Below are 25363 nucleotides of genomic sequence, written 5' to 3'. Positions count from 1 at the left end.
GACTACAGAATACCCAAGTTTTAAATTGGGAAAAAATATATAATAATACATAATAATCAACATATTTTGGTGGTTATGACCAAGGGATCACTGTTTGGATGGTTAAAAGTCCACATTTACCAACAATATATGCAACAACTACACCACTTATGTCATCTGCTGCTTTAAATGCTTGAGCTCTCAAGATCAACAAGCTACTTTTTCTAATCAGGCAGTCAGTAGAATACCTAAAAACATTTTCACACAGACAGGTCCAAGCCATGTCTGTAAATTACAATATATAGTCCCTTAAGAATTTTTTTATAAATTTATTAGGGATTATTTCTATTTTTCTTGATTGAATGAATGCCTGCGCAGCATTAACCTGGCCTTACCAAGAGCAGTAACTTTATATAGATAACAATAACGATAAGTATATTAACATCCACAGCGATGGATAATCGTGTTTTTATCAGCATGTGTTGCAGTTATGTCATCTGCTGCTTTAAATGCTTGAGCTCTCAGAATCCAGCAGGTGGATTCTGATTGGCTGTGAATGTTTTTATCATTCATCAGCTGGAAAAACGTGATTGCCACAAGTGATTCCAGCAGTATTGTTCCTCTGTGTCATAGTATCATAGTTGTGGTGGGGACTTCCCTATTCTCATGGAAAAATGACAGTAATTAATTAAAACTTTAAAGTTATTGTTCAGAGTTGTTGTCTATGGTGTGAATGGCTTTAATAATCAGAGTGACCCCAAAACTATAGAATCTGGATCACATTTGAATATATTTTGCTATATATTTTAATGTGCGCTGTATTGGTTTGGTCTGTGTGATCATGGAAGTGTGTGCGAGGGTTACAGTCCACTCTTTTAGTCCAGGTTGGGCCACTTTCCTGTGGGTTATTTTCAGTGGCCAGAGCAGGAAATGTCTGTAGAGAAGAGAGCTGAGCCACTGGAAAATAACCTTTCCCTCTCTCTGTTTCTCCCACAATCTTTCTCTCACACACGCTCATTCTCAGAATTTTTTAGACTGAGATCCTCTGGCTCACAGTCATGCTTTGTCATTACAACATTTCCAACACAGTAGCAAAAATCATGTCATATCAGTAAAACCATGAATCATCTCATTCTGATTGCAAAATATCCCAACCGCTGACTGTATTACTGACATCATTAGAAAACTTCTGCGCCCATGGCTACTTTTTCTCAGCAGTAAGTGTTTTTATAAAAGTTTTGTTTTAGTTTTGTAGAGAAAGTCATGTGTAAGCATGGTTCATTTTTGTCTACAAAACTAATTTCAAGCCTGTAGATCAAAAAGAATCGAAAGATCATAAATTTAGAAACATTAATTCCAAATATTTGACTTCGAGTGTTTTAGATGCACAGTATGCAGTAGGAAGCATGCTAGTGTTGCATTCTGAAAAAATAACCACTTTCTCTTTAACTGTGGGACTTAAATTGATTTGGCCACTGGACTCTATTAGTTAATGGGAGTCATGCTGAAGCACTTGGAGTGAAACATGTGCATCTATGTACCTACTTAATATTTTGGGGACAAATTTGTACCCAGAAGTGAGCTAAACCTGACAAAATCTCCCAAAACCTCAGCGGATGTTTTTTTTTTTTGTAAAACATGGGTTAGAGTTTTGTGATAGTTCTTATAACCAGCTAGACAATACTGTTCAAAAAGGCCATAAGTATTTTCACCAACAAACCAAAATAAAAATGATTTTAAGCTTTTCTATCTTTTGCTGTAGTGTGTCATTAGGAAATATAGTTTACATTTCCAAACATTCCTTTTGCCATTAATTGTAATAATCCAGTGAGATTGTTGTATGGTAGGGGTGGAATGATACATGTATTTGTACCGAACCATCACGATACGGATAGCTCGGTTCGGTACATGAGGACTTACAGCGAATACAGGCAGTTCACCCCCAACCCAGAAGGGGGCGACTGCAGCAATGCAACACTGTTTGATAACCTGCCGCCAGCAGAAGAACAGTGAATGCCGTGAGTTGTGCACTTAAAAAAAAAAAGCCCACTAGACAGTGACCATGTGCCGACTCTGAATGCGTCTCTCACAGACTCACAAAAAAGTATACTTCAAAGGCTTGTGCACTTAACTGTTTGCGAAATGGAGCTTTGCGTCGTGTATCATACCTCTCTCATTTGGCACAAATTCGAATATTCCATAATATTTCCATAATTGTAATGTAACGTATCTGAATGCAAAACTATTATTTATTATGTAAACGATGACAGACGAGGCGGGCGTGCTGATGTTTGGTTCACTGTATTTTATTTTGATAAAGTACTAACTGTGCTGTAAAAAAATAATTTCCTAAACTCATATTAACAATGCATCAGTGTGTGTGCGTGCACGTGTGTGTGTGTGTGTGTGCGCGGCGGCGCGATCACTTCAACTGTTTCCTTATACAAGCAGAATCAACTTTAAACACTTATTGTCTTATTAATAATGCATCACTGTATAAAGGTCTGCTTTTATTTGTGTACACTCACAATGAAAACAAAACATTGTGCTTTTGTAAAATAAAGAAATCAAATAGGATGTCGCTTTCTGCCATTTGAGTATACTTTCTGTGAACAAATTAAGCCTGCCACAAAAATGAACAGAAACTCCACGTACATAGGCTACGTTGCGTGTTGCACTGTTTTTCCCCCTTGTTTATCTGTAAACTAAATCAAATATATTTCAATAATGTATTCCTTGTATGTATATCTGATCTCACAGTCATCTAGTCTATCTGGGATTACATGAAGAACTGAGGCAGACTAAATCTAGAAGAACTTTGGCAACATCTCCAAAATGCCTCAAGAAGCCTACCTGGAAAGCTACTGTACTGTGAAAAGTTTTAGGCACTTGTGTAAAAATGTTGTGAAGTGAGGAGCCTTTCAAAAATAATGTCATACATAGATGTTATTTATCAGTTAACTTCTATTAACTAAATCAAATCAACATTAGGTGTGACCACCCTTTGCGTTTAAAGGTGACATATCATGAAAATCTGAGGTTTTTTGTGTTTACGAGCTATAATCGGGTCCGTGGTGCACAACCCAATGTGAAGAAGAACAACTCAGTAATGTTTTTTGGTAAGCATTTCTCTGCAAGCTTGTGAAAAAAATGAGCCGCTCATATTTTATAATATCACCGCCTCTTAATCTGCATGTTTCCACCCACGATGCCACCATTGTGTTTTTGCAAATGACAACGGTGTTCCAGTTGTAAATGTAAGGGTGGTTTCCCTACAGTGGTTCAGGCTGTAGGATTGCCGAAGGACTAAAGAAACGTTATCAGCACGATGGTATAAAACTGAACATTTCTAGTCTGTTACCACCCACTGCCACTTATACCAATGACGGAAATAAGCGCAGTTACAATAGCTAAATATGTGGGAGAGCGTTGCTATTAAGTGACTATATTGTATTGCAATAGGTAGCACTTCAAAGTTAATATTGAATCAAGATTAGTTAGCACATAATTAATAATTGAAATGGTTTAATAACAATATTTTGTTATGGTTACACTTGAATTGGTTACAAAATAGATGAAGGGTAGTAAAACATATAGTTAAATGTACCTAACATGTATGTAAAATATTACCTGAGAAAGAAAGAGAGAGGGGAAGATGGAGAGAGGGGAAAAAAGAGGGGAGAGAGGGCAGAGGGCAGAGCCCTGAGAAGAGAGCTCCAGCAAAGGAAAGAGTCAGCAAAAACAAAGAGACAGAGCAACATTTACAGTCTTCTTTATCCCTTCCTTGAGCATGTGACTGAAACCCAAATGTGAGACATTCAAACTGACCAATCAGCAGACTACAGCTTCACCCACTGTGCAAAAGGTGTGACAATTAGCAGACCCCCGATGTATAAACATGTTGGCCTACAGGCCTTGATCGATATCAGCAATTCTGTGCCTTCAGGAATGCCAATGGCCCTTTTGTTACTCAAGATAGTTTGGGACAGGAAAACAGAAGTCTTTGATAATTTTTGACCCTACAGTTCCCCACTTGGCACCGTTGGCCACACCTAAAGAGGCAAAAGGTGACACAGTCCATAGAAATATGATTTCTGTTGTGTGCAGATGTCATCTTCAGACTTCTGGTCCAGAAGTGTTGCAGTTGCAGCTGCAGCTGGTCAGTCTTTGTTCTCCTTTCAGCCCTGAGATCTTCCTCAGATGGTGTTGCACCCTTCATAGATATGCAAATCGTCCATCGAATACTTCACACCTCCACAAGAGCAGGCACTGAAGTGGGGTAGAACCCCAGTGTTCCTCTTTCTGAAGCAGGACACGGGATGTGAACTTATGCAGCAGGGATCATGTGATTTAAAAAGAACATATGGCACAACAAACAGCAAAAATAACATGGCATTTAGCATTGGTCAGACATTTGATGTGGTCAGATTGAATTTGTCTCCAGCAAAAGGCCCTTAAATTGATGTACTTAAAAAGATGGTCAAGGTGAGAAAAAAAGATGATCTGAAAAGCTCTTAAACTGTTTTTGGAAACATAAAAATAATTGCATTATAATAAAATTAACAATTATTGTTAACACCCCCCTTCATCAGTAAGAGTATCAGCAAATATTCAGTGTAACCAAATACAGAAATTAAAATGTTCAAAAACAATCATTGTTGCAACTGAAATGGACAACATACAAAGAAGCAGAAATCAAATTAATTACATGACATATCAATGAAAATGTTTGTACTTAGGGAAGAATGAGAAATACTAATTTACATCTCAAACTTGAGGAACAAACTAAGTGATTAGGTAAACCCAAAGAAAACAAAACAAATGATAATGGGATGTAATCTACAATTATATTACAGTCTGGATGTATAGACTTAAAAACATTTTTTGTATCCATTTTTGAGGCAGTATCAGACAGATTTGATCCTGTGTGTGAAGATCAAATGGTGTTATCTGTGTGTCTGTATTTAGCTGTGGCTATGTGTAAGTGTAATCATGCTCCAAATAAAGACAAGGACGTTTTACAATTATGATGCAAATTTAGTCCTGTAGTAACAGGGAGCCAGCCTGAGAATGTGAGTATGAGGTGTGATCTGGCTCAAAATGCTTCCATACCAATGGTTTTTGTTAAGGGGCATGATGAAATGCAAAGTTCAGAGGTATTGGATCCTGTTGTGAGGAAGGCATTTTCATTGTTAAGACAATTGTGAATCACACTGTGGCCACATGGCAATTCTAGGCTCCTGTACATGGCTTGACTGCAGCTATATGTAAAATAGCAGAGTGTACCACTCAGGAGACAAACAAACTCAGCATAGACACACATTCAACTTGAAATTGCTATACAATTCCAGTATTACAGTTATTCCAATTTCAAACAAGACACATGGTCTAGATGCATAGCATCTACAACCTTAAACCTAAGTGTTTCACACACTTACAGTGAAGCAGTCATGTATTTTAAAAGAATAAACTCAAATAGTCTTTGTGCACATGTTGTTACACAAACAACTATAATGTCATCTATGTGCACCATGTGTTTAGCACAATTACACATTTGAAAATACAGACAGGATTATTGAAATTTGGATGTTTACATATTAAACTATCTGCTATTAAGCTGCTAACCCACTAGCAAGTGAAGTCAGTAAATGGAGGCCTTGCATGAACAATGCAGTCAACTCACTAAGAGTTTTACCTGCAAATGAGCATTGATTTCTGCCTTTAGAAAGTGGTTTTCCTATCTTTCTGAAAATAAGGTGGAGGTCTACCCCTACCCAGTGACCAGCATTTTTCCTCTGTATGGCCTATTTTGTGACAGGAATTACAAAACCTGCTATCTTTGCCACAGGGTTGTTTGCTGTGTTCTCCTGAAGTTTGAGGATTTTCATGACTCTCTAATGCTTTCTTTACACCATGCGTTCTGGTCCACGACTCTGCGCTATTACGGTGCTGCATCACCTTAAGAACTGAAATCGGCACACTTTTTTGAGCAGTGGCACATGCTTCCTCTGAACTAAAAGTTCTAGAATTATCACAGGAAGCCACCTCTTCCAAGAAGTGAACATGCTTTTTAGCCCCATCACTGTTAGGTGTTTTGGGAGACATGAACTCTTGTTCATTTAGCTTAGCCTTAAGATCTGCAATGGTGCCCTTGTGATTTTTAAATTTTTCACTCAGAGCTAACTGTTCAGCTAGTAATTTATCTAGCTGTGATTGAAGATTCTGAATCATTGCCTCTGACTTTTGTATTTCTGCATTTTTAGAATGCAGTTCTTTACAATTAGCATCTATACTTGAAGATAGATGTTTTCATCAAATCACGTAGCCGAGTACAGCTTATGAAGTTTAAAGCCTCAATTGTTTCACCATGTTTTGATTTCTTTTGATGTTTACCAAGTATGTCCCACCATTTGAACATTTCATCATCTGAACATCTAGTATCAATATATTCTTTCTTGAGTTTGCACAAGGTAGGCTCAAGTTTTTTGCTCATAATAAAGCAAACAATGCATCACTTGCTTTAGAGATTTTCCCTTCCATCCCTGAGGAGATAATCTGAATGTTGTCGGATTGTACAGTAATGGGACTACTGAAGCTACTTTCAACCTTCTAATTACTATACCATGCAAAATGGAGAATGAAAACATACTTACCAAGTCCGCAATCAGAAGGCCAGCTTTAATCCATTCATAAGATCAAACTATGAAAAAAATCCTCATTCTGATGACCAACCAAAGTAAATCTCAGAAAACTCACTGCAAGGGATCCCGGGTTTCGGCACCATCTGTAAGGGTGGTTTCCCTACAGTGGTTCAGGCTGTAGGATTGCCGAAGGACTAAAGAAACGTTTATCAGCACGATGGTATAAAACTGTACATTTCTAGTCTGTTACCACCCACTGCCACTTATACCAATGACGGAAATAAGCGCAGTTACAATAGCTAAATATGTGGGGAGAGCGTTGCTATTAAGTGACTATATTATATTGCAATAGGTAGCACTTCAAAGTTAATATTGAATCAAGATTAGTTAGCACATAATTAATAATTGAAATGGTTTAATAACAATATTTTGTTATGGTTACACTTGAATGGGTTACAAAATAGATGAAGGGTAGTAAAACATATAGTTAAATGTACCTAACATGTATGTAAAATATTACCTGAGAAAGAAAGAGAGAGGGGAAGATGGAGAGAGGGAGAAAAAAGAGGGAGAGAGGGCAGAGGGCAGAGCCCTGAGAAGAGAGCTCCAGCAAAGGAAAGAGTCAGCAAAGAGAAAGAGACAGAGCAACATTTACAGTCTTCTTTTATCCCTTCCTTGAGCATGTGACTGAAACCCAAATGTGAGACATTCAAACTGACCAATCAGCAGACTACAGCTTCACCCACTGTGCAAAGGGTGTGACAATTAGCAGACCCCCGATGTATAAACATGTTGGCCTACAGGCCTTGATCGATATCAGCAATTCTGTGCCTTCAGGAATGCCAAATGGCCCTTTTGTTACTCAAGATAGTTTGGGACAGGAAAACAGAAGTCTTTGATAATTTTTGACCCTACAAAAACATCATGGTCGAAAAGTTCGAGGAAAGCATGCTAACTGTTCTGTCGTTAGCTGTAAAGACAAGCACAGAACAATAATTAGAGTCCCATTCTCAGAGGAGACGAGAGCAGAGGACGGTAGTGGATTTGACAGTTTAAGCACAATAAGACATGAAAGAACTTAGTTTAGTCCTCACATGCCAAGTGACAGCAGCTTTCTGTGTGCGTGCTTCGGATGTGTGCATTAAGAAAACTGTATATCATAAGTTTCAAGGGATACTCCATCCCAAAATGAAAATTTTGTCAGTAATCACTTACCCCCATGTTGTTCCAAACCCGTAAAAGCTCCGCTTGACCTCAGAACACAATTTAAGATATTTTGGATGAAAACCTGGAGGCTTGTGATTGTCTCAGACTGCCAAGTAAATAACAGTGTCAAGGTCCAGGAAAGTATGAAAGTCGTCGTCAGCACTGGTGTCAAAAGTATTCACATTCATTACTCAAGTAGAAGTATAGATACTAGGGTTTAAAAAGACTTTTGTAGAAGTTGAAGTATCAACTCAAGCTTTTTACTCAAGTAAAAGTGTAAAAGTACTGGTTTCAAAACTACTTAAAGTATAAAAGTAAAAGTAATGTAAGGAAAAAAAAATGCCATTAAGAACAAAATTTTAGGTTGCGCCACAGGGGCCTATTGTGCACTACCCCACCTCCTCAAAAAAAACATTTTTCTAAGCGCCATAGGCCATAATGACTATAATGTTATATTAAAATGTTCATGTTGAAAAATTTGGCATGCACTAGGCTACCTGTTTCAGCCGCATATATGCCCATTGAAAATGAACGCACTTTAGTACAATGGAAATACATTAAAGAACTAGAGATATGATGACTAGTTGCCTATAAGTATTGTAATGTAATTCAGAGGCATGTCATCAATAACCTTTAATGGATTGTAAATGTACATCCAAGCTTAGCTGCAGGAATCTGCGAGGGCAATGGACAAGAAAATTCGTGTACCCAGGGCAGGGTTAGTAACAATTACCCTTGTATGGTTGTCTATATACAATAAACATTAGTGTTGTCAAAATGAATGATTAATCCAAGTGATTAATCAAAAAATAAAAATGAAAAATAACTCATAATCCTAATACCTTCTTGATTGATAGCTTCCTGTATTCGCTACATACGTCTGCTATGTCCAGTGTTGGGGATGTAACGAGTTGCAAAGTTGGTATAGCCTACTTATCACAACATCGTCAATCGCGTTGTCAATCGCAAACGCTAATTTATTCAAACGTCTCGCTACCGAACTACCTACAGTAGCTTAATTTTCGGAGGAAGAAGAGAAAGCACCCATTTGATAAATGTGTCAGTAGTGAGAAATAATAACTTTTAAGAAGTATATTTTTTGATAAACGAACCCAACACTGGCTATGTCCTTGCTGGAGTGTGATGTGATTTGTGTCATGCAGGTGCGATGGATCGTGTACAAACCACATCCGGATGGCGCGATTTATCTGGATAGGTTTTTTTTTTTTGAATGATGACAAGCCGGAATGAAAACAAGGCGAAATGAAATAGCAGTAACGAACCTATTTTAAAATGTAAGGAGTAGAAAGTACAGATAATTGCGTGAAAATGTAAGGAGTAGAAGTAAAAAGTCGGCTGAAAAATAATTACTCCAGTAAAGTATAGATACCCAAAATTTATACTTAAGTAAGGTAACGAAGTATTTGTACTTCGTTACTTGTTGAACCACAAAGCCAGAATACTCCATCTGCCATCAGACGTGCAATCCAAACTATATTAAACAAACACAACACTCAAAATAAACAAAGAAAAAAAAAATAATGACTTTACTCAATAATTCCTTTGTCAACGGTCTCCTCTGTCTCTCATTATCACCATATGGTGTGTATGCTATTCTGTATCATTCTGTGTTATTTTTGTTTTCTTTGCTTACAAAAAGTGTTCATGTCGCTTCATACAACCCACATTGCACGTCTGATGGCAGATGGAGTATTCTGACGACGACTTTCATACCTTTTATGGACCTTGACACTGTTATTTATTTGGCAGTCTATGGGACAGTCTCAAGCCTCCAGGTTTTAATCCAAAATATCTTAAATTGTGTTTGCGAAGACAAACTGAGCTTTTACGGGTTTGGAACGTCATGGGGGTAAGTGATTAATGACAAAATTTTCATTTTGGGATGGAGTATCCCTTCAAATGGCTTTTATTATAGAATTATAATTATATGGCTTTAAAGCGCATGATTTCAGTGCAATATACATGATAATCAAAACTAAACTAATGTTTTTTAGCAGAGTATCTGAAGTACGAACTGTAAAGGCACAGCCCCCTTCTAGAAAAGGGGGCGGGGAGCAACAGCTTATTTGCATTTAAAGAGACACACAAAAACAGCATGATTCTGCTTCCACTCAAAATAGGCATTTTCAAAATGATATAATAAATAACCTGAGACATATATTACATGTTGTAAAAAGGGGCTTAATAGATCTCCTTCAAAACAGCTTTTGTCTTAGGTACACTTGCAGAGTTTTTCAGGTAGCTTTGTAGTTAGGTTTCTTCAAGTGTCTTGGAGACATTACACTACAGCAAAAGATAGAAATAACTTCTTGAAATCTTTTTTTAAATACTAATGGGCCAAGACATTTGCACAGTACTATATATAAAAACAATAGAAGTCTATGCAATGTCCCCATTGTATGACTTTGAATGTTCTACAAATTTAGCAAATCTTTAAAGATTCCTCTGATCCTAGACCAAAATCTGTATTCTTTGAATGGTAGTTTGACATGTTCACCGACAGCTGATTAATAATTATTGATTTTTGATCAAATTCTGCCAGTGTCAGAAGTTTTGAGGCACAGTCCTGCATTATGGCTTATCCTATGATGACCATCAAATCAGAAACCATTATGAGCACAGAACTTGATGGTGCAATTGGTGTGACAACAGCAAATCACTACTTGCAACGCTTGTTTCCCTTTTTCTTTTCAGATGATGAATTATCTTTTCAATTAGGCAGATTCCAGCTTCTGAATTTGAGTGCCCTTAATAGATAGATAGCTCATATTTTCAATAACATTCACACTAATTGCCCAGGCACTCCAAACTCCTGCCTGTGTATCTCTGTGTGTGAGAGAGGTGGTGCACTTGAGAGCTTGTGTGTGTGTGTGTGTGTGTGTGTGTGTGTGTGTGTGTGTGTGTGTGTGTGTGTGTGTGTGTGTGTGTGTCTCTTTGCAGAGAGAGTTTATATAAGCTGTAAACAAGTGCAGCTCTGTCCTGCTGCAGGAGAAAGAATGAGAGGGGAACCAGAAAGAGAGCAGAAAGTGTGTGAATGCATGAGTGTGCGTGAGAGTTTGCTTGTGCTATCTAAAGGATGCTAAAGGAACCGTTCACCCGAAAATTTAACTTGCTTTTCTCACCCCAAATGTCACTCTAAACAAATTTAGGAGATTGTTCATGCTGCTCGTTTCCATACAATGAAAGCAAATAAATAAATAAAGTTTAAAATGTAGAATATTTTAAAATATTTAACAATATTATTTGTAAAATTTTAATGTATTATTATTTTTGCACATATTTGTGAGCCAGTTACTGTAAAAACATGTTTGATTGCTTGTACTTTGGACTGAACATGTGTACTTTCTGTTTGATGACAGATGTTCTATGAGTGGTGATCTGTCAGAGGATGGATTGAGCTCTAATGAGGAAGATGGCAACAGTTCTGACTCCAGCAAAGAAGATATAAGCCATTTAAAAGACAAAGAGGTACTACACCTTTACACAGACAGACATAACTACATCACAGCAAAACAGTTGGTCATTTTTAGCATACCGGATTCAGCACAAGCTCTGACAACATCTGTGATTGTTTCTTCCGTTACCACAGGAAATAATTTCAACTCATCTCTTAGTTAGAGTAAACAGTAAACACGAACAAAAAATTGTTTACACAAACTAAACCAACAACAAAAGAATATTATGAAGCACAACAAACCACTATAAACACAACACTGAAATACATACACAGTGTTTTGAAAGTATGAATATTATGCATCAGATTATTGTAACAAAATTGCATACTGGCCTCAGCAAAGTTGACAAACTTTGTTGAATAACTCATCTTTAAGTTAGTTTAATTTTAGCATGATTTAACAGTTGCAAAGTAAAAAAAAATAAAAATACAGCCATACAGTTTTACAACTTCCATCTTCAAAACAGCTGCTGATTTAACAAAGGCCATGTGGGTGGGGAAAAATGTCAACCACAAATATTGATTAAATCCCCATCTATTAAAAGTTCCATCCTACGTTATTTACTTCTGAATATTGTGTTTTCACTTGAATTTCAAGGAACTGTTCGTCCAAAAGTGAAAATTCCAAACTTGGAACTAAAGACTGAAATGAAATGACAACACAAATGAAAATATTTTTAATGAAACGTGAGAAAACCTGAGATATTGTAAGTCATGTTCACTAAAATCAAGTAATTTGCCTAATTTTATGACGAAAAGATTTAATGTAGGCTATTTTTCACATTGATTGATGCACATTCATAGAGCACATCAAATAAGGTCAATAGAAGCTCCAGTGCAAACATGTTTTGTTTGAGTCCTTAGCCATCTTCAAGAATCCTTTATTTGACCCTCTAACTCTAGCACTATCTATTCTAAATCTATTCTTAAAAAAAACCTAACACTAGTTTCTCTATTCTTTTTTTATTCTATCTATTTGTTTTCTTGTTATATATTTTACAAATAACAAAAGCAAAAAAAGGCCTCTAACACTTGCTTGCTCTATTCTTTTTCTATTCTATCTGTTTACTTTTATTATATAATAAAAAATGAATAAAAAAAACTTGCTACGTGTACTACGTTAAGCTAACAGTGACTTGTTATAGCACTTGCATATCATTGCTCTTTTGTTGATTTTGATTGCTTCCATTGTCCTCATTTGTAAGTCGCTTTGGATAAAAGCATCTACTAAATGATTAAATGTAAATGTAATGTTTTAGCTTCACTAAGAACCAATGAGGTTAATTCTCGAATGTGTCACACAAGTATGTTTGAGGTTCAGCAGAAACCAATGAGATTCTGTTTAAATCTGTTTATCATTTAAAGTGATTTAGATTAAACCGCTCTATTCGTGTGGATTACTTTTTCGATTTCTTTATGAACTTTTTGAAGCCTGAAAGTTTGGTAGAATGGTCTTTTAAAGGAGGGATAGAAATTGCTCAGGTTTCCTTAAAAATGTCTTCATTTGTGTTTCGACGATGAACAAAAGTCTTATAGGTTTGGTTTGACGTGAAGGTGAGTAAACACCTTTTTGGTGAATTATCCCTTTAAATGCATCAAGAATGTTGTTATTCATCTTGTAATTAAGAAAAAACATTAGAAGAAGTAGGAACTCCAATCACTTGTGGATAAATCAGATTTGGGAAGGTGTGTCCGACAGACTTTCTGTCTGGAGATGATCCAGAGAGACCCCCAGACACACCCCGATCTAAGCAACAGGGGGTGCTTTCAGTCAAACTTTGTCCTTGTATTTAGACAGACCACGATCCAAATAAAGACTGCAGCCTCTCACCAGCCCATAACAACACACGCACACACTCAAGCTCACATGGAGCACTGCATTTTTTTTGCTATGAGGCTGTATGCTGTTGGTAATAATGGTTGGATGTAGCAACTGTGTAAGTTGACGGCACTTAAAATTATATAATAGATTCTAAAATGGTCTTATATTATAATAGCATTTTAACATGTTTGTCTTTAGGAGGTAGAGAGGGCAAAGAGGAACAAGGTGGTCCACATCGCAATGGAGATCAAGAGCTCAGAGAAAGTGTATGTACCAAAATTTAATGCGTATTCATATTTAATAGTTTATATGAACACATTTAGGGGGAATTATTTCATTGAGTTTATATTTTGGTTGTGTGTTCGTGTCTTTGTATTTGTGGGTTCTGAAGTTACTTCACATCGTAAGTCATCACTATTTTCACTGGATGCAGATTTGTTTGGGTTAATTTCACATGAATGTGTTCTGGAATAGTGTTTGATTTTCCCGGTCACAGTGGGATCATAGAGGAAAAAACACACACAGACACATGTCTCTCAGTTTATTTGTGGATTTTAATGAGCAGCTGTTTGCTCTGTGCAAGTGTATTATCAGGACAAAGGATGTGTGACTACAAACGTTCAAAACCATCCAATGGTGTTGAAATGTTCTGGGTTCAATACAAGTTCAGCTGTCAACAGCATTTGATGCATAATGTTGATTGCCACAAAATAACATTCAGACTCGTCTCTCATATTTTTGAAAAAGAAAAAGGACAAATGAATGGAATACAAAGGAAGTCTATAGGGCAAGGTATTTCTTACGTTATTTGAGGCTAAGTTGTCATTACTAAATACATTTGTCATTGTCACCAAACTTCAAGTCCGATAGTAGTTGTCAGAAATGTATTATTAAGCGCAAACAGTTTGCAAGCTAAAATTAGACTGTTAGCGTCTAGAATGTTGTCAACACGCTAAACCCTCTCCAAGCAGCAGTGTTATTATAGTATTGGTTATAAAATTGAATTCACTTTTATTTGTATATTTTAAGTTTTCACTTTAATTTTAGTTTAGGTTTTAGTAATTTTGTTATGTGTAAGTTTTATAACACGTATGTTGTATGTTTTTAATTTCTGTTTAACTTTTTCTTATTTCAAAGTTAGTTTTAGCAAATTTTGTATTTAACTATTACTTAGGCCAACATTTAAAAATGTCTATAATTTTAAACACGTTTTTCATCTAATATTTATATTGTATTTTAGCTTTATTTAAAATATCGGACTATTTTTATTCAATTAATTGTATTTTTTCTATTTTCTTTGCATTTTTGACTATGATTAAAGGCCAGTTCTTTAGATTTGACAAGGGAAGTGGGAGAGAGAGAGATTGGCTCGAGCCGGGATTCGAACTCGGGACGGCCCTTAGCGCAACATCGCTGTATGTCGGCCCGCTGCCCACAAGGCTATCGGTGCTGACATTAGTTTTATTTTTAGTTAACAACAACAACAATGGCAAGACATTGCCACTCTTTGTTTATTTAATTTAAACCACCATTTCTAAAAAAATAAAAATCTAGATACATTCCAGTCGGCTTCACTAGTCAACTAGTTAAACAAGTAGTGGTGCATCCTGACCCATCCCTATTCAGAGAGATGTAACAAAAAAATGGGAAAGTCAGGAAAAAAAGTGGAAAGAGACAACAGAGGAAAGACGAGAAATCAACGGACAGAGAGAGTTTCGGAAAGAAATTACACCCACTCTCCCTTTAACCCACTTGTTTGGCCATGACCCCGAACAGCTGTCGTAAAGACGTGTGTGTGTGTGTGTGTGTGTGTGAGAGAAAAGGTTCTCTCTACTTCCTGTTGAAGCTGTAGATGGACTGGGCTATCAGTTTATGCACTTCAGTTTACCCTAATTGTGTTTGGAAATGTTTAGTTGAGCGCTGTTAATTGTACCTTGAAAGATTTATTGCGAAAACTTCAAATTGGACTGTTATTGGCACTGATTGTGGTTTTATTTAAGTTAAATGCTAGTAAATGAAGTCACGGTTTGAATTCACAGATGTTTTTTTGCTATTACTCCTCTTGTCTAGCTGCCTCTGTTTTGTTGGCAGTAGCTAACATCTCCATTTCTGTGTCAGGATTTCCGGATGCAGTTGCCAAAGCGACTCGTGCGAGCGGGAAGCCGCCGGTCGAGGAGAAAGTGTTGAATCAGATCTTATACTATCTGCCGCAACTCTACGAACTCAATAAAGACCTGCTGAAAGAGCTGGAGGAGAGAGTGGCCCACTGGTAACACACATAAACAGTTTGAATGCTAAATGTGTTGCGAATGAATTTCATTTTTGTGTTTGAGTAGCATGTATGTTTTGTGGATAGCAGTAGAGAGAGTTCAAGAAAGGATACAAAAGAATGAGGGTATTTAGAAGGTGGATGGTGTTCACTGATCTTTTTAAGAAGTCTAAATAATAATACAAATTCCTACATTTCTCATTTTTTCGATTTTGTTTCTATGCGTCTCTGACTACTGCAGGTCTGATCATCAGAGATTGGCTGATATCTTTGTTCAGAAAGGGCCGTATCTGAAGATGTACTCTACCTACATACGAGAGTTTGACCGTAATGTGGCTCTGCTGGATGAACAATGTCGCAAAAATCCTCCTTTTGCTAACGTTGTGCGTCAGTTTGAGGTAGGAGTTTGTGCATGTCCATCTTTATGGGAATAAATATCCTTATAATGAGGTAAAAAATACACTCTCCCCATGATGAAAAGAGATTAATAAACAGAATAACATGTTAATTAAATAAAAGTTTGATTCACTTTCTGTATGTATATGATATAAATCATGCTATAAAAGCATATGTTTGTTTTTTATAAAACACCATTTACCACAAAAAAACAACACACTATTTGCAGCACTACCCTCCCACAGGGAAAATATATACAGTACATAACGAAAACAGCAGACAGTCTTATTGAAAATGCAAATTCATTCTCTGTCAGCAGGAGGCGCTTTTGGAGTGGCAGAAATAGCATGTTCCCACTAACGGCTGTAAACAAAGCAGCGCTGTGCTCATGAACAATGTTTTATCAGACATTACAGAAAGATGGAATGAAAATGATATCAAAACTTTTATGAAAACAGTCGGTTCCATTTAAAAATGTATTCATATAAAACACCCGTGCCACGTTTTGATTTTGAAATGTGCAGTGCTCATGTTTATTCAATGAAGTTAAAGCCTTTTGGAAAATCTGTTTGTGGTGGTCAGTTTTGATACTGTTGTGGGCCGCCACAAATAAATCAATGTATAGGAAGCACTGGACACTGTTTTAGTAGTTGTTGCATGATTCCACACCTACGGACAATGAAAAATGCTTCAAGGGATACTCCACCGCAAAATGAAAATTTTGTCATTAATCACTTACCCCCATGTCGTTCCAAACCCATAAAAGCTTCGTTCGTCTTCGGAACACAATTTAAGATATTTTGGATGAAAACCATGAGGCTTGTGACTGTCCCATAGACTGCCAAGTAAATAACAGTGTCAAGGTCATCCACTGAACGCCAACTGTGTACACTATTCTGTGTCAGCCGCACTGCACAGATGCGTAGTTTTCATTCAAATCAAAGTGTAAATACATGTAGAAAACATATCCTTGTGTCGTGTCTGATACAGAAGAGCGTAAGCTGCCTGCATTCAGCTCATATTCTCCAAAATGGCACTACGGTGATGCGGAGAGACAGAGGAGACAAATTGTTGAATAAAGTCGTTATTTTTGTTTTCTTAGTGTACAAAAAGTATTCTCGTCGCTTCATAACGTTACGGTTGAACCACTGATGGCAGATGGAGTATTCTGACGATGTCTTTCTGGACCTTGACACTGTTATTTATTTGGCAGTCTATGGGACAGTCACAGGCCTACCGGTCTTCATCCAAAATATCTTAAATTGTGTTCCGAAGACAAATGAAGCTTTTACGGGCTTAGAAAGACATGGGGGTAAGTGATTAATGACAAAATTTTCATTTTGGGGTGGAGTATCCCTATAACTTATTGTATGTAGCTTATTTTAACTGTAAATTTTAATTTCAATAAATATACTTGTAGTCAAGTATAGGTATTTGTTTAAAACTTAATACATTTGCAGCTTCATTTTATTGTTATTATTTTAATTATTTAATTGTTTGTATTTCTTTAACTTTATTATTAAAGTTATTATCATTAATAATAATCATAGAAAGAAAACAGAAAAGAAGCTTTCTCAAATCACATTGTATTTAGTAGATCAAAAAATATTTCTGATGTATCTGATATTTAAATTTACTTTTGAAATGATCTAAAATTACAACATATAAGCTGTATAACATACTACATAACATACTGTGCATAATATACTATTACACTGATTAATCAGTGCTGAGTGGTCTTTTGTTAAAGGGGATATGTGTACTTTTTAAAACAGGGAAACAGAAGCGGCTCTCGACGCTGCTTTACCAAAGATACACTACACTATCCTTCGATGAAAAATAATGGCTAGTGCGGTGGCTGCGATTATATGTCTCCATGACTTATCACGAGAGGAAACAGTTATGTTTTAGTCGCATAACATTGGTTAATGGAAACGCTGTCATTTTCGCAATAGTTTATTTGATCAACATTTATAAAATAAGGTTATGCGCAAATTTGTAATAGAAACCAGGCCAGTGTTTTTTGCAGTTTTTCCATTTGGTAATGCTTCACATTTAAGATTTCACTGTTTTTATTCTTAGATGAGTCCACGCTGTGCTAATCTTGCTTTGAAGCATTACCTGCTGAAACCGGTGCAGCGAATACCTCAATACCAGCTCCTGCTCACAGGTACACACACACCATCAGATGAGTACACACTGCGATCAACAGTAGAACAAGAGGATATCAGGCCCATCACAGCAGATACATCATTTGTTTTAGCTAGTGGACTTTTTGAGTGTTGGCTAGATTTGGCCTGGGAGGGACAGTTTGGTCAAATTAAAGGGAATTTAATTTTCTTGCATTGGACAAACTTATGAATAAAGTTAAAGTAATTTAATGGATACAATAAATCTCTGTAACCAATTTTTAATCTTACAATTAATTTTCATGTCTCTTTCAGATTATTTGAAGAACCTTCCTGAGGATTCATCTGACTATAAAGACACACAAAGTAAGAGCACACCATTTTCCCTAGAAATGATACACACTAGAGCAAGGACTCGTATTATGTAGCTAAGGTGCCACTTTTAGTAAGTGACCAAGGCCCAGTAAATAAATAAAATAAAATGACCTTGTAAAATTCACATTAACCAGCAATTACAGCTAGGACCATTGTCTTAGATCAGCCATATATTTTTAAACTCATTCATCAGAATCATAAATGCTGACATAAATGTACGAAAAAAGTTCAAATGTTTGTTGAACTTCTGTTTGTTTGGTTTACCCAGCTGCTCTCAGTGTGGTGAAAGAAGTGGCGAACCACGCGAACGACATCATGAAGCAAGGGGTAACACAACAAACCACCATTAAGACCTCATAAATATGAATGACTTTGACTTATAACACGCAGCTCATTTTTTCTAGGATAACTTTCACAAGCTGATGCAGGTTCAGTACAGTCTGAACGGTCACCATGAAATCGTCCAGCCTGGCCGGGTAAGAAACGTAATAATTAGCACTGATTAATCATGTCTCTGTGTTGCTAATCTAACATGCTCTTGTTGCAAACGCAGGTTTTCTTAAAGGAGGGCACTCTGATGAAACTCTCCAGGAAAGTTATGCAGCCCAGAATGTTCTTCCTGGTAAGAAACTATGGTCAAATATTTTGATATTTAAACGATGATAAAATGTTTATTATAAAATGTACAGTGTTATTTTAGTATAATTTATACTGTTATAGTGTTTGTTAATATTTGAAAAAAAAAGTTTTTATTTTGTATTTTCTCTGTGTTTTTGTCATTCGTATCAATACTTTTTCATCAATCATTTAGATTAAGCTTTTCATCTTTGTTCCTATCTTTTTATCTCTTTTATTTATTTTTATATACTTAATATAAATAATTGCAGTCTATGGAGTGGACCCTATTTACATTTCACTACATTGTTATACGCTGTCTATATAACTGTGTACGTGACATAACAATTTTGCATCTTAATATTTTAAAAATATTTTTTAGCTTTTTTTTTCAGTTAACACAAATGTTTTGAATATTTTAATTTTAGTCAATGATAATAACCCAGAAAATTTACATTTCCAACCAATTGAATCATATTTGAGGCAGTACTGACACAGAACTGTGACCACAAACAAATATTACTGTGTGCATTAATGTGGTCATTTACAATACGGGAAATTGCTGCATATGACAGGAAACTGTGTGAATGGTGTAACATTATTTTTGGACAGTCAGTGAGTAAATTGTCTTTCTCTTAACAGTTTAATGATATTCTGCTGTACACAACACCGGTTCAGTCTGGCCAGTATAAAGTCAACAGCATGCTCTCTCTGGCTGGCATGAAGGTCAGATATCCACCAGCATAATTCTCCCTTACACACACACACACACACACACACACACACACACACACACACACACACACACACAAACTCACAAGAGATGTAACGTGTGTGTCAATAGGTGAGCAAACCAAGTCAGGAGGCCTATCAGAATGAGTTAAACATTGAGAGTGTGGAACGCTCCTTCATACTGTCTGCCAAGTAAGAACCACACACACACACACACACACACACATAATGATTTATGTGTGGGGTCTACATGAAAGAAATATCGGCAGTGGAAAGAATAATTAACACGATAACGTTCCTTTGATCACTTGTGCTAAAACAATATTTGGTACTTATCTTTAATAAATTGAAATCACAGACTGTAAATGATGTTTGCAGTTCAGCCACAGAAAGAGACGAATGGTTGGAAGCCATCGCTAAAGCAATAGATGACTACACCAGAAAGAAGATTTCTTTCTTTTCCAGTCGAAGCCAAGAGGTGGGTGCGTTTAAGCGTGATTGATTTTTAGGTGTATCTCTCTGTGCTTTCATCAAATTCATAGGATACACTGCTAAAAGTCATTTTTGTCTTGTTTTCCGGCATAAATACTTAAACATTCTTTAAACGTATGTTTCCTTGAAATGCAAAATGACATAAAATACAAAGTATTGTTTATTAACTCTTGCTTAGGAAACATTATCAGCCAGTGGGGTAAGAAAACTAAAACTGTGTTCCCTTTGATATCTTCCATATTAGGAGATATTGATTCTTGTTTTAAGAATTAATTCAACCTAATGCAATTTAAATGTAAATTCTAATAAATTACTGATTCCTTAACCTAATTAAAATTCATTTTGCATCTCAAATAAATGTATTTTGAGTTAAGAATGTTTAGATAATTGTACTGGAATACATGTACCTTTTTGCAGTAATACTGATGTAAGATTAATGCTTTAAGAGCTAAGCATGCACCAGAAATATTCATAATTTTAATTCTCAGAATATATATATTATATATGTATATATATGTGTGTGTGTGTGTGTAAATTTCCCATAGCTGATTGAATTGTTTATTCAAACTGTTAAAACACTGACCTTGCCATTGAAAATATAAAAGTATGAAATATTCACAAACAAAAGACTAGAACTATGCCCAGCAAGGCTGATGCCAAAGTTTTTTGTCATTTTATGAAAAATATTATGAAATCAATCAACAAGGAAAAAGTTGAGATGTTGCTTGGCATTCATACTACAACAAATAGCAGAGCTTCAAAATAAAAAAGCAACAGATAATTTCAGGACAATATTTCAGACACTTTTTGAAGGAGCTCATAAAGATGCACTCTTAACTTTTTTTTTTTTTTTTCCTGTGTAGTTGGAGGGAATCTCTGATGATGGTCTACCGCTGGGCTCTAAAGCTCCTATCTGGATTCCAGATTTGAGAACGACCATGTGTATGATCTGCACGTGCGAGTTCACGCTCACCTGGAGACGCCATCACTGCCGTGCCTGCGGAAAGGTTAGAAATAAGTTCTAGGCTTTGTTCCTTTTTTCTTTTGAATGAACAAATGGGCCTGATTTGCATTTGATGTGGCAACAGGTGGTGTGTCAGGCATGTTCATCCAATAAATACTACCTGGAATACCTAAAGAATCAGCTGGCACGAGTGTGTGACCACTGCTATATCAAACTACAGCACAAGGGTATGAGATTTCTGCTGAGAAACCCACTTTTCCACTTTCATATTCTCTTACTCCTACTTCTTCACTAGGACTAGAACTTTACTAAAATTAAAAATTATCAATAGTAAAAACATAAGACGAAATTTGAAATTAGAATGCACTAGCAGTGTGGTTTTACAGGCAAACACTACAATTTTTTTCTAATATGTTGTTTTGCTTTTGTCTCGTAGGTGACCAATCCAATGTGACCGTTTCCCCTAGTGGGCGGAGTTCAACATTTGCTTTTTCTAGAAAACAGAAGAAGATTCCTTCTGCCCTCAAAGAGGTGACTTGAAGTTGTACATTACCCCTAATGCAATGGCTTGCAGCATTTGCGTTACGTAATGTCACTGTAATGAAGGTTTCTGTTTCTTCCACAACGCTGACGTCATATTAATACGTTACTATCAAAATGACATCTCGCTCACAGGTGTCTGCCAACACTGAGAATTCCTCCATGAGTGGATATCTGCAAAGATCCAAAGGCCAGAAGAAACCGTGGAAGAGGCTGTGGTTCGTCATTAAGAACAAAGTCCTCTACACTTACGCCGCTAGTGAAGTATGTGACCTTTACTTATGTATTAACTTTTAGTGTTCTGGAAGCTACTCATAATTTATCAATAGAAGCTTGACTGATGATTATCTAAGTAGCTACACTACAATAAGAACTATTTAAAAAAAAACAGCTAATTACATTGAAGCTACCTAAAAAGATATACTTTTTGGCAGTATTACTATTGTTGGGAATGTACTTCTTTTTTTTGGGGGGGGGGGGCAGTATTTAGACAGGATGCGAAGTGTGATCCACTCCACTCCTCGTCTATTAACAAGAGGAAAAGCGCCAAAAGTAGCCAACTTTTGAAATATTTTCTACTGATTTGCTACTAGCTACTATTAAAACTATTTAAAGCAGATACGTTTCTAATTATACAACCGTTATCAGATTATATCCTTTTTTGGGGGGGTATTTTCACCTCTTTTAAGAACTGACAGGAAGCGAAGTGGGAGAGAGAGAGAGGGGGGCGGGATCAGGAAAGGTCCTTGAGTCAGGATTCGAACTCGGGACGCCCATAGCGCTGTATTTCGGCACGTTGCCTACAAGGTTATCGGCGCCAACAGAATATATATAATTTTTTTCAATGAAAGCAGCATCTGTTTGGGACAAGAAATATGAATGTTTAGATTTAAATATAATTCAAGCCGCAAACATAATTCAGTTAAATGTTGCCAATTTTTTGTATATGACTATTAAAAAAGTTTTGTTCGGGCTCTATGAATGTATTTTTTAACCACTTCATTTATGAAATCAGTGAATTACTAAAATGAATCAAAATGTCCAACACTACACCGTTTTATGTTTTATACCAAAAATGTAAGAATTTTTACACAAATTTTTGATTTCACAATAATTACTTAAAAACTGTTTTACAATGTGACAAAAATCAACAAAGTAGTGCTTTGTCATGCTATATTGCAACTTGTTAGTATAGATACCTGGTTACTATAAGAGTTATGTTAAACAGCCAAAAATCATACACAAATAATCAAGATTTCAGCATCCAATTTGAACATATAAAGTCACACTTTATAGTAAAACTAAAAGGATCCTAATCAATGTCCACAAAACTAGAATCATCTCATGGTCAGCAGCAAAACTATATCTACAATACAAGAAACCAACATCGTAAACATTGCGATAAATGACTAAACATGTCACATTCCTTTCCTAAAGCATATACAATCAGCATGGACCGTTTTGAGATGACCTTTGAATTATATTTTTTCCAAAGCTACAGGATTATTAAAAAAAAAAAAAAAAAAAAAAAAAAGTTGCTTGTTATCAGAAAAACTGTTATTATGTAAACGCCTATTTTTGCAATACTGAAAAATCTATTGTTCCCCTACACTGCTTTTTGGCATTTTTTTTTTTTATTCATAGTGTCATGATTCATAGTGTTATGCAGATGTGTATGATGTAATAAAAGCTGTCATGTGATGATGATTGCGTTGTTTTCAGGATGTTGCGGCATTGGAGAGTCAGCCGCTGCTGGGCTTCTTCCTCCGAGAGGAGAAGACAGGACCGGCTCAAAAAATGCAGTTTAAACTGTATCATAAAAACACACTCTACTACATCTTCAGAGCAGAGGACATCCCCACTGCTCAGAGGTACACGAGCACTTGTGTGGAGTTGAATAGAGTTTGTTCTATGAATCTATCTAGTCTAAGATTCATAATCTGTGCTTCTTTTTTTCAGATGGATCGAAGCGTTTCAAGAGGCTATGATCCTTTGACTGGTCTGGACTGGATTAAATGGAATGAATAAATGTCGCTCGTTTGGGTTTCTGAACTGTTTACACAGGCAGCGAGTTTAAAGATGCATGAATCAAAACCCAGTTTGAAGCAAAGGATGCTGGTAGATGTAGTTCATGCATTAATCTATTTTAAGCAGCCTAATGAAGGTAAATTGATTCAGTCTGCCTCCATCGTGAGGCATTAATCCATCATTTTGTACTTAATGTCATTTTTAGGAAACACTGCCTCACTGTGCCAGTTCCTTTTGGTGCTTAACATTACCATGAATCCTGCCCACAAAGCATTCAGGGTCAAGAACGTCAGGCAGTGACTGGTCATGAGCTCTAGATACAGACGTTTTCATTGACTCCTGACCATTAGGTTTGCTTATGAATCTTATTTAAATATGAATGAATCCTGCCCACTTTTCTGAATCACTCCATTATGATGTAATGGGGCAGTTTTAATCTAACTGCAGTATCACTTGTTGCCTCAAGAGGGTTTAAAAAGATTTGGTCAGGTGTGTGATTCATAGTCAAGTCTGAATGTGCATGAGCAAGTATGACAAAGGAATGTCTGATGCCAGGTCGCACCTTTGGCACGGTCATGTGGTGCAGTCCGTGCAGTCTGGCATGGTGCATTATGGGAGATTTTAAGATATAACTGTGAAAGCTGGGAAAAGAGGGCTTAAAAATTAAATCTTTAATCATAAAGCACAGAGTGACTGTGTGTCAAAATTGTACATAAAACCATAGTTTTGGACATTGATGGTAAAATTTTGTTACGAATGATTGATGCATTGAACGAGATCATTTACGCAAAAAAAATTTTTTTTGGTTTTGAATATGAAAATTTTACACCGTGATTGCAAGAGTTTACCCAAACCCATGGTTTTACGAACAGTTCATGTGTTACCTGCAGTGATTTACGTAAAAATGATTTTGAGTCACATATTGAATGTAACAAAATGCATACTTTTTTATTGAGATGTGAGCATTTCCATAAGTTTTTTTTTTTTTTAACAAAGATTATTGCATTACTTGAAACAGTTCATGTAAGCATGTCTTTTTTATGAACAATTCATGCATTATATGCAACAATCTATGAAAGAATGGTTTTATGAACAATTGATACATATTTATTCTGCTTTTATTCCCTGAAAAAAGGCCCTTTTTATTTGGTTTTCAGCCCTTTAACAAAAATTTTTAAAAAACCTAAAACTTTTTAAAAAATAAGTTTTTTGAGGCTTTGACTGTTGTTTTAAACCTTATTCTGGACAGAACTGGAAGTGTACATATTTTGTAAATAGTAATATAATGCAGGTGTATTTAAAATAGATTAGGATGTTTAATGGCCTCAATGAATTATGGGTAGTAAAGACACAGTGCCAGGCTGGTTAACTCTGCACTGTTTTAACTTACTCTATTAGACATTAAAGCACACCGGCTGTGAATCCAGAGAGAAAGACTAGTGCTCTTATCAGGGAAAGATGTAACACACATTAAATCCTCTAACGCACCTTGTTCAGGACCACCTCTCTTAACACTTTGACAATGGCTTATTCTCTACAGTTTCCACCTTTCCTTCGTCAGCTCCAGCCACAGAAACCACTGATCTTTCACTGTTTGAAATGAAACAAGTCCAAGGAATGGATTGTATTTGTTTTGCAGAAATATGTTCGATATCAATCACATCTGTGTGTTTTGAATGTTTGTTTACATTTTGTAAGAT

At 36.2% G+C, this 25363-nt stretch overlaps 1 protein-coding gene across 2 annotated transcripts in view; it reads left to right on the top strand.

The window, feature by feature from the left end:
- The window catches only part of LOC109109379 (FYVE, RhoGEF and PH domain-containing protein 6-like), a 30197-nt gene extending 5359 nt beyond the window's left edge, over nucleotides 1–24838 (top strand). For both annotated transcript variants that reach the window (XM_042722298.1, XM_042722297.1), the window contains 19 exons: nucleotides 11207–11315; nucleotides 13322–13390; nucleotides 13499–13526; nucleotides 15242–15392; nucleotides 15634–15790; nucleotides 17871–17958; nucleotides 18233–18283; nucleotides 18561–18619; nucleotides 18697–18768; nucleotides 18846–18914; nucleotides 19550–19633; nucleotides 19752–19831; nucleotides 20018–20117; nucleotides 20995–21138; nucleotides 21220–21322; nucleotides 21532–21626; nucleotides 21771–21899; nucleotides 23358–23506; nucleotides 23595–24838. In XM_042722298.1, the coding sequence (XP_042578232.1) occupies nucleotides 11207–11315; nucleotides 13322–13390; nucleotides 13499–13526; nucleotides 15242–15392; nucleotides 15634–15790; nucleotides 17871–17958; nucleotides 18233–18283; nucleotides 18561–18619; nucleotides 18697–18768; nucleotides 18846–18914; nucleotides 19550–19633; nucleotides 19752–19831; nucleotides 20018–20117; nucleotides 20995–21138; nucleotides 21220–21322; nucleotides 21532–21626; nucleotides 21771–21899; nucleotides 23358–23506; nucleotides 23595–23631 (1774 nt within the window). In that variant the 3' untranslated portion in view covers nucleotides 23632–24838. The remainder of the gene's footprint in view (nucleotides 1–11206; nucleotides 11316–13321; nucleotides 13391–13498; nucleotides 13527–15241; nucleotides 15393–15633; nucleotides 15791–17870; nucleotides 17959–18232; nucleotides 18284–18560; nucleotides 18620–18696; nucleotides 18769–18845; nucleotides 18915–19549; nucleotides 19634–19751; nucleotides 19832–20017; nucleotides 20118–20994; nucleotides 21139–21219; nucleotides 21323–21531; nucleotides 21627–21770; nucleotides 21900–23357; nucleotides 23507–23594) is intronic.
- Nucleotides 24839–25363: the final 525 nt, after the last annotated feature.

This window comes from Cyprinus carpio, chromosome B4 (genome assembly GCF_018340385.1).
Source record: "Cyprinus carpio isolate SPL01 chromosome B4, ASM1834038v1, whole genome shotgun sequence".
Lineage (NCBI taxonomy): Eukaryota > Metazoa > Chordata > Actinopteri > Cypriniformes > Cyprinidae > Cyprinus > Cyprinus carpio.
This window is presented reverse-complemented; position numbering and strand designations above follow the sequence as displayed.